This window comes from Elephantulus edwardii, unplaced genomic scaffold (assembly GCF_000299155.1).
Source record: "Elephantulus edwardii isolate Elephantulus edwardi_28Jun2011 unplaced genomic scaffold, EleEdw1.0 scaffold00237, whole genome shotgun sequence".
Classification (NCBI taxonomy): domain Eukaryota; kingdom Metazoa; phylum Chordata; class Mammalia; order Macroscelidea; family Macroscelididae; genus Elephantulus; species Elephantulus edwardii.
The window spans coordinates 2,455,284-2,464,065 of record NW_006399987.1 but is presented as its reverse complement, the minus strand read 5'-3'; the positions used below and the strand labels follow the sequence as shown (position 1 = coordinate 2,464,065).

The following is an 8,782-nucleotide window of genomic DNA, read 5'->3' as shown; positions in this document are numbered from 1 at the left end:
GGCGGGCCCGGCTCTGCTTAGTCATGGTGACCTGCGCGCTCCGCGCCTCCCCCCGGCGCGCGGCGATGGAGGCGCTGGGGCCCTGGCGGCGGAGGCGGAGCCCGAGCGCGGCCATGGCGGGGTGAGTGAAGCAGTCCGCGCCCTGGCTGCGGGCTCCGTGGGCCGCGAGCGCCCGGGCCACCGTGCCTGAGCGCCAGGGAGCGGGGCGTCGGCGACCTGGGGGCCTCGGAGCTCTCCGAGGAAGGGGCCGGCCAGGAGGCTCGCCTCCGGACCTGGCCTTTTGTTGGACGGCGGGGTGGCCTGGGAGGGGCGGAAGCCCCACAAGAGGTCCGGGGAGCATCGCTTTTGCTGCGATGCGCAGATCCCTTAGAAGCGTTGGGGTGCTTGGTCGGCGCTCGGGAGGTGGCAGGCGAGAGAGGCGGTGGCAGGATCACTTCCTGCCTTCTCTGAGCTTTGCTGGCGACCCATGCAGGACATGCGCAGTCCCCACTTGTCACTTCGTGGGGGAAGTGCACGGTGGCCAGGGGGCACGGGTGATCGATTGGCCAAAAGCGGAGCGGGACCTCGGCACAAGAGAAGGAGCCAAGCCTCGCTGTGGGTCCGGGTGGAACAGGGCGCACTGGGGTGGGCAGCCAGCCATCCAGCCCCGCGTTTGCTGAGCTCTGCGCTGTGCCAGGCCCTGGGCGGGACGTGGGGGGAGTCAGGAGCACGGTGACTTAATCAGGCCCCCTGCCTGCTGGAGCTGTGAGCATGGCAAGTCGAGCAACAAGCAAAGAAGGGCCTTTTCGGTTCCTGGCGAGCTCTTGGCTGAAAATGAACCGGAAAGGAGTGACGAAATTGCCATGAGGAGAACTCAGGGACACCCCCTCCCTGAAGATTCGAACCCTCTCCTGCAGGCTTAAAAATCCACTCAGACCTGGCTCTCCTGGGATGTAGCTCTTACTCTGTCCCCACACTACATTTCAGGCAGCCCTCTTCTGTTCCCCATTATTTGTCCAGGTTCCTGTCCTGGTCTTATTCTATTTATGGCCCTTTCTAATGGAATGTCAGCTCCAGATTAGCGATGAGTTTTGTCTGTCTTAATTACTACTGTGTTCCCATTGCCTGGCACAGCACCCTGCACACAGTAGGCGCTCAATAAGCGTCTGTGGGGAGACTCATGGAATGAGCTGGCATGCTTTAGGGTATCTCTAGACGGCTGGACCCAGCAAGTCCAGGGCAGAGAGTTTGATTTCATTCTTAGCACCTTGGGGAGCTGTGTGGGTTCTGCACTGGGGCAGGACATGGCCTGCTCAGAGTTTGAAAACAGGCTCTGGGGCGGTGAAGACTGGAAGCTGTTGGGAAGCTGATTGGATGCCACTCTATCCAGTTTGCTAGGGAAGAAAACTGATCCGGGAATGGCTTTCTGCTGACAAAGAGAGGCCTGGCGGGCATTGGCTCAGCCCCCAGCCCTGCCCCCAGCCCTGCCCTCTCCTCCTCCAGGCCCTTGAGTGCCAGCTCTGCTGTTGTCCGTCGTCACCACCAGGAGCCTCATGCAGCCGGCACCCAGGCCTAGCGGGGCCGGGGCCCCCAGCAGATTCCTGCCCCTGCGGTCACGGTGCCCCACGGGGGCAGGGGACGGGGTGATGTACGCGTCCACCGAGTGTAAGGCCGAGGTGACCCCCTCGCAGCACGGCAACCGCACCTTCAGCTACACGCTCGAGGACCACACCAAGCAGGCCTTCGGCATCATGAACGAGCTGCGGCTCAGCCAGCAGCTGTGCGACGTCACGCTGCAGGTCAAGTACGAGGATGCGCCCGCTGCCCAGTTCATGGCCCACAAGGTGGTGCTGGCCTCGTCCAGCCCCGTCTTCAAGGCCATGTTCACCAATGGGCTTCGGGAGCAAGGCATGGAGGTGGTATCCATCGAGGGCATCCACCCCAAGGTCATGGAGCGCCTCATTGAGTTTGCCTACACGGCCTCCATCTCCATGGGCGAGAAGTGCGTGCTACACGTCATGAACGGCGCCGTCATGTACCAGATCGACAGTGTCGTCCGCGCCTGCAGCGACTTCCTGGTGCAGCAGTTGGACCCCAGCAATGCCATCGGCATCGCCAACTTCGCCGAGCAGATTGGCTGTGCTGAACTGCACCAGCGGGCCCGCGAGTACATTTACATGCACTTCGGGGAGGTGAGTTGGGAGCAGGGAGCCTGGGACCAGGGCTGGGGAGATGGCTGGGGGTGAACCAGGGGGCAGACAGACAGGAGGTCATCACATGTCCCTGTGAACCGTGAAGGCAGATGGGGAGAGACAGGGTTTTGGGCTTCCAGTGCCAGGGCACACCTGGGAGCCTGGGAAGCAGCCAAGGCATGAGAGGTCTCTGGGCGCCCTGGACTCTTCAAAGGTCAAGGGTAGAGACACCTCTGTGGATGTGACTGCAGCCCAGTGTTTACTGAGCACTCGTGATGTACTTCAAACTGCAGGTCTGACCTGTAGGTGTTTTCTTGGGTTCGTTCTTATGCAGGGTTTTGGTTTCATTTTCGTTTTTAAGTGGAGGAAGTTGCCAACAGAAAATATCTTGTAAAGTCACGATGATGTGCCCAGTTCCTGCACGCCGCCGCCCATCAGTGGCATCCTCGAGTCGACCATAAGCGTTTCTAGAGCGCTTGCTGTGTGCCAGCCCCTCTTCCACAGATCTGACATCACCAGCTTCCCGGCCAGAAATGAGGAAGTGCTGCCCTTAGACCTGGGCAGACGGGAGGGCCCAAGGTCCAAACTCAGAGGGGCTCAAGCTTTTGCCTTTCTCCAACTCTCCCGAGGCCACCTCTAATGCCTGGGACTAGCGGGGCTCCATGGCTTCCCTGTACCCAGGAGTTTCAGAAATTTGCCTGCTGGGAAGTTTTGAGACCACAGTTGCAACTCAGGCTGCAATTACCCCACTTAACTCCAGAATCTTCTATCGTTGCTGCTTTTTCCTTTTTAGTCAAGGCTTTTAAAAAGAGGAGCCTAAGTGGTGTAGTGCGTAATGTATTGGGCTGTTCACCTGTAAGCTGCTCCGCAGAAAAATGTGGCCAGTTTCTTCCCCTGACGGTTTAGGTCTTTGGAAACCCAATTAGGAATCATTATGAGTCAAGTTGACTCTGTGAGTTCCGTTTGGTTTTGTTCTTTTTCTAAAGCTGTGATTTCAAAGAGGAATAACAGGTACGATTTTCTTTTCATTCAAAACCCAAATGATAGGAAAAGATACAGGGTTCGTAATATCTTAATGCCTTCTCCTGAGCTGTGAATAAAATGGAAATAAATGGATTTCCTTGGGTGGATTCCTGTGACGACCGACCCATGTGTTACACACAAAACTGCTCTATAGGGTTTTCTTTTTTTTTTAAATTTTTTTTTCTATAGGGTTTTCTTAACTATAATTTTTTTTTATTGTATTATTTTTACGTGTACCGTCAAATCAGATCTGTGACAGGTACAGGAGGAGATTGCCCCCTCCTTTTCCAGCAGAGCATCTGGTGGATTTGAACCGCGTACCTCTGGGATTGCAGTGCAGCGTTTTGCTACTAGGCCACCAGAGCTCCCAAACTATGTTTATGGAAGTAGATTGCCAGGCCTTTCTTCCACGTGCCGCTGGATGAATTCAAACTACCAAACTTTGAGTTAGTGGTGGTAGTGTGTACCCTTGCGTCAGAAGTGACTCATAGCTGACCCTCCAGGGGATTTTCAGAGGCAGTTAATTGCGGAGGAGGAGAATGCCCATCTCTTTTCCGCTGAGTAGCTGGTGGATTTGAAATGTATGCCTTCGGGATTGCAGCACAGCTTCTTACCATTAGTCCACCAGAGCTCCCCTAGTCAGCTAGTCGTTGTGTACCATCGGGTCGGCACTGACCCATAGCCGACCGTCCAGTGGGCTTTCAGAGGCAGCTCATCCTACGGGAGGAGACTGCCCATCTCTCTCCGGTAGAGCGGCTGGTGGATTCAAACCACTTGCTTTTGGGATTGCAACACAGCTTCCTACCACTGTGCCACCAGAGCTCCCTGGTCAGCTAGACCCAGGGGCCTTACATGCCTGGCACATGGTATTAACTCATGTAATCCTCATCATCCTGTCTGACTCCTCTTTTGACAGATGAGGAAACTCAAAGACTGTGACGGGTGTGAGATCATACTGCGCATATGCGCCGAGGGGTGAGGGCGTGGCCAGTGAAGGGCGTGGCCATGGCGGGGGCGTGGCCCGGGCGGCAGCTGTCACTCTAACCCTCCGCAGGTGGCCAAGCAAGAGGAGTTCTTCAACCTGTCCCACTGCCAGCTGGTGACGCTCATCAGCCGCGACGACCTGAACGTGCGCTGCGAGTCCGAGGTCTTCCACGCCTGCATCAACTGGGTCAAGTACGACTGCGAGCAGCGGCGCTTCTACGTGCAGGCGCTGCTGAGGGCCGTGCGCTGCCACTCGCTCACGCCCCACTTCCTGCAGATGCAGCTGCAGAAGTGCGAGATCCTGCAGTCGGACTCGCGCTGCAAAGACTACCTGGTCAAGATCTTCCAGGAGCTCACACTGCACAAGCCCACGCAGGTGATGCCCTGCCGGGCGCCCAAGGTGGGCCGCCTCATCTACACGGCCGGCGGCTACTTCCGCCAGTCTCTCAGCTACCTGGAGGCCTACAACCCCAGCGACGGCACGTGGCTCCGCTTGGCGGACCTGCAGGTGCCCCGGAGCGGCCTGGCGGGCTGCGTGGTGGGCGGGCTGCTGTACGCGGTGGGCGGCCGGAATAACTCGCCGGACGGCAACACCGACTCCAACGCCCTGGACTGCTACAACCCGATGACCAACCAGTGGTCACCGTGCGCCTCCATGACTGTGCCACGCAACCGCATCGGGGTGGGGGTCATCGATGGGCACATCTATGCGGTCGGTGGCTCCCACGGGTGCATACACCATAACAGTGTGGAGAGGTGAGTGGGGAGGTTCCTCCTCTGACAAGCGCCAAGATACTGGGGTCCAGGGATTCTCCCCGTGGTCAAGTGTTCATGTGTACTCCCTCACTGCCTTTAGCCAGTAGAAGCCTCAAGGTAGAAGTTGAACTCGTGGAAGATTTATGATCGTTGACCTTGTCCAATGTGTTTATGGCTGGAGATTGCTTATAGCATGGTCACAAACCTTTACAACTCCTCTAAGCAGATTTGAAGAGCGTTCCATTCCATCAATATTATAGCAATAAATGTTATTTCATTGAGACAAGACATTTCACTGATGTCTGTCCAAAAGCTGTCATAATAACCGAGTGCATGACATCTTCAGTGTGGTAAATGTCCCCTTAGACATGGGACTCTTGTGGAACCTGCACGTATGTACATGGCAACCCTATACAAGCGCTCGGACCCTGGCCCTGGTGTGGCCTCACCTTCTACACCCAGAGGTGGGCTGGGATGTGGTTCTTTGTTTGTTTGGGGTTGGTGTTTGTTTTGTTTGTTTGTTTTTATTTCTATTATATTTTGTGTGTGTGTGTGTGTGTGTACCATCAAATCTGATCTGATTGGTACAGGAGGAGATTCTTCCTCCTCCAGCAGAGCAACTGGTATGGATTTGAACCATGAACTTCTGGGATTGCAGTACAGCTTCTTACCACTAGGCCACTAGAGCTTGCTTGGTTTTTTAATTTATTTATTAACTTTAATGAAAGTTTACAGAGACTTTGGATTTCCCTTCATTCATTGTTGAACTTTTCTCCCTGCCCACCCCTCCCCCCTGGGATACGGTTCTTACCTGGAGAGCTTACTTGCTTGAGGCCAGCCTGACTTCTGGCCCACTGCTGGGGATACTAGCGATTTGGGGAGTGGGTTGAAAACAAATGCCGCAGAGACTTCAGATGCAAGTGGCCTGATGATGATGAGGAGGTGAGGGATCATCCTAAAAAGGACAGAGGTGCTGGTGATGATAACATTGAAGCGCAGCGGTGAACTGGAACGTTGGGTATTTATTTGAGCATCACAGATTGAGAGACGTATAGACTGGTGAGGAGAGTTGAAGCTCAGGCACACAGGGGTCTCACTCAAACTCCAGCTCCGCTGTTTGCTCGATGACTCTGGGCATACCGCTTCACCTCTCGGTCCCCTCATCTTGTCATCTGTGGTAGGGATGAGCCTGAGGACCCCCTGCCCCCTTGCACTAGGTGGGGCGGGGTGGGACTGCAGTGAGGCCACGCCCACGGACGCAGCACAAGGCGCATCGGCCGTGGCAATGTTGAGCTGCTGAGGTTCACTCAACAGGGACAGGACCTTGGGCAGATGATGGCCATGGGCCTCAGCTTGCTCATGTGGGAAACTGAACAGCTTGTAGCACATCAAGGGGATTGACAAGTTCAAGGTCCAAGGAGTTCCAGGCAGGACCCGGTGAAGCATGCTGTCCGTTACTCTCATTGTTCTCATGCCTTTGCAGGTACGAGCCGGAGAGGGACGAGTGGCACTTGGTGGCCCCCATGCTGACCCGCAGGATCGGGGTAGGAGTGGCCGTGCTCAACCGCCTGCTCTATGCAATCGGGGGCTTCGACGGGACAAACCGCCTCAATTCGGCCGAGTGTTACTACCCCGAGAGGAACGAGTGGCGAATGATCACACCCATGCAGTCCATCCGAAGCGGGGCAGGTAGGCAGAGACTCCACGTGGAGCCTGGCCAGTCCTGGTGGGAGTCCCTCACCCCCTCTACCCACCCCTCCCTCCACAGGAGAGCTGGATTCTGACAGTGGGAGCACCCACTCTTCCAGCTTTGTTTCCACGGGGTTCTCCAGGAGAGGGGAGGTGGTGGCTGGGCCCAGGGTCACCCCCTCTGCGTGATTCCATTTAGGAGTCTGCGTCCTGCACAACTGTATCTACGCGGCCGGAGGTTATGACGGGCAGGACCAGCTGAACAGCGTGGAGCGTTACGACGTGGAGACGGAAACGTGGACCTTCGTGGCCCCCATGAAGCATCGGCGGAGCGCCCTGGGGACGACTGTGCACCAGGGGAGGATCTATGTCCTTGGTGAGCCCCGGGGCGGGGGGCTGGGGACAGAGAGACCTGCTGCACCCTAACTTCCAGAGCCAATTCCCCTTCCCAGTCCCCTGACTGTCCCCCTGTTCCTCCCGCAGGCGGCTATGACGGTCACACGTTTCTGGACAGCGTGGAGTGTTACGATCCTGACACGGACACCTGGAGCGAGGTGACCCGCATGACGTCCGGCCGGAGCGGCGTGGGCGTTGCGGTCACCATGGAACCCTGCCGGAAGCAGATTGACCAGCAGAACTGTACCTGCTGAATTGTTTTTTATTTCTTGGGCCAAACAATGGTCCAATCAAGAGTATTGTTTTTGTCCAAAAACAAAGACCCCCGAGAAGGCAGCAGAGCACACCCTTCTCTAGGATGAGAGGCCGGGACGCCTCAGTGTTAAAACGGCAACTTGCAAGGCAGCAGAAGCGGGAACCCAAGTCAGAGAAGGCCTCAGACGTCCAAGAGTGCCCCAGCCGGGGGGCCAGTGCTGGCCCGGGCCCCACACCAGCGGTGAAGGCAGGTGCCTCAGACAGAATGGCTTTTGTTCCCAGAGGCGGTGTGGTGGGCTCCCGGAGGCCTGGAAGAGGGGCCCACAGAGACCTCGGAGTGGAGGCCCTTGTGGAGACATGGACCCAGCGATGGGCCTGCAGAGAGAAACCACTGGATCTCTGCCCTGGACAGTCATTTTGTCAATAAGTAACCCTGTAACTTTCCAATGAAAATAAAGGACAGACTAACCAGTGTCTTCGCCCGGCTCTCAGTCCTGGGGAGCAGAAAGGACTATTCTCTTGAAAGGCACCGCATCTCTGATTCCCGGCGTCTTTGAGGCCGGGCTGTTATCTCTGGTCATTGCACCCTGATAAGTAGGGCATGGGTCCCCACGGGCAGCCCAGGCTGACACTGTGTTAGGAGCAGGCGTCATGGGAGGGCTGTGACCTAAATCTCTAGGACCTTTAAGTTGAATTTCTCTGGTTCTTTACACTCCGCGGGGTCTGATGTTACGGTAATCAGTTCCTTAAGGAATTAATGGAGGCTTTTAGTTCTCAGTTGCCTACTCGTCAGTCTCTGCTCATGGCGACCCCCAGGTGTGTCAGAGCAGAACCCCCTTGTGTAGGGCCCTCCTGGCTGTGACCTTTTTGGACATTGATCACAGGTAGGAGGTAATGTCCCTCTGCACCCTGACCTTGATGGTTTCAGGCTGACCACCCCCAGCCTGCCTTTCTCAATTAGTGAAAACCTGCACAGATGATTTCCAATGTGCTGCACTGATGCAGACAGAAGCTGTGTTTGATTTCGATGCTTGGGTATTAAAAGGAGAGAGGAGTTCCTGAGAGATTCCACCTGGAATGCTGTTGGGAACAGTCTGTAGGAGATCTGTGGCCCCGATCATCCGCTGGCAGCTCTGCTGATGCTCTTGTTGGCTGGTGGCTGGGTTCTGACTAACAGTGACCCTGCTACTGCCATCCTCTGACCTTTGCTGGACGTGGGCCCCCCTTCTCGTTGAAGGTAGTTTTATATTTTTCACTCTGTTGGCTTGATGTCGCCCCCTAGAGGCTGGCTCCCTCCTGGTGCCTTGTCCAAAGTCTGTGAGACCCAGGCGTGGACGGAGGAAAGATGGATGAAAGACAGTCCCACCTCCTGGGGAACTCACACGTTCTTCCAGTAGCCCTGGTGGGTAGCGCTAATCTAACAGCTGGCAGTTCGAACCCACCAGACGCCGTGCAAGAGGATGATGGGAAGTCTCCCACAAAGGTTTACAGCCTTGGAAACAGTGCAG

At 56.2% G+C, this 8,782-nt stretch overlaps 1 protein-coding gene across 1 annotated transcript in view; it reads left to right on the top strand.

The window, feature by feature from the left end:
• KEAP1 (kelch-like ECH-associated protein 1) overlaps positions 1-7,273 on the top strand; it is a 7,868-nt gene extending 595 nt beyond the window's left edge. Inside the window, exons 2-6 of the mRNA XM_006898769.1 lie at positions 1,483-2,171; positions 4,249-4,934; positions 6,418-6,623; positions 6,823-6,999; positions 7,107-7,273. Of these exons, the coding sequence (XP_006898831.1) occupies positions 1,533-2,171; positions 4,249-4,934; positions 6,418-6,623; positions 6,823-6,999; positions 7,107-7,273 (1,875 nt within the window). The 5' untranslated portion in view covers positions 1,483-1,532. The remainder of the gene's footprint in view (positions 1-1,482; positions 2,172-4,248; positions 4,935-6,417; positions 6,624-6,822; positions 7,000-7,106) is intronic.
• The last annotated feature ends 1,509 nt before the right edge of the window (positions 7,274-8,782 follow it).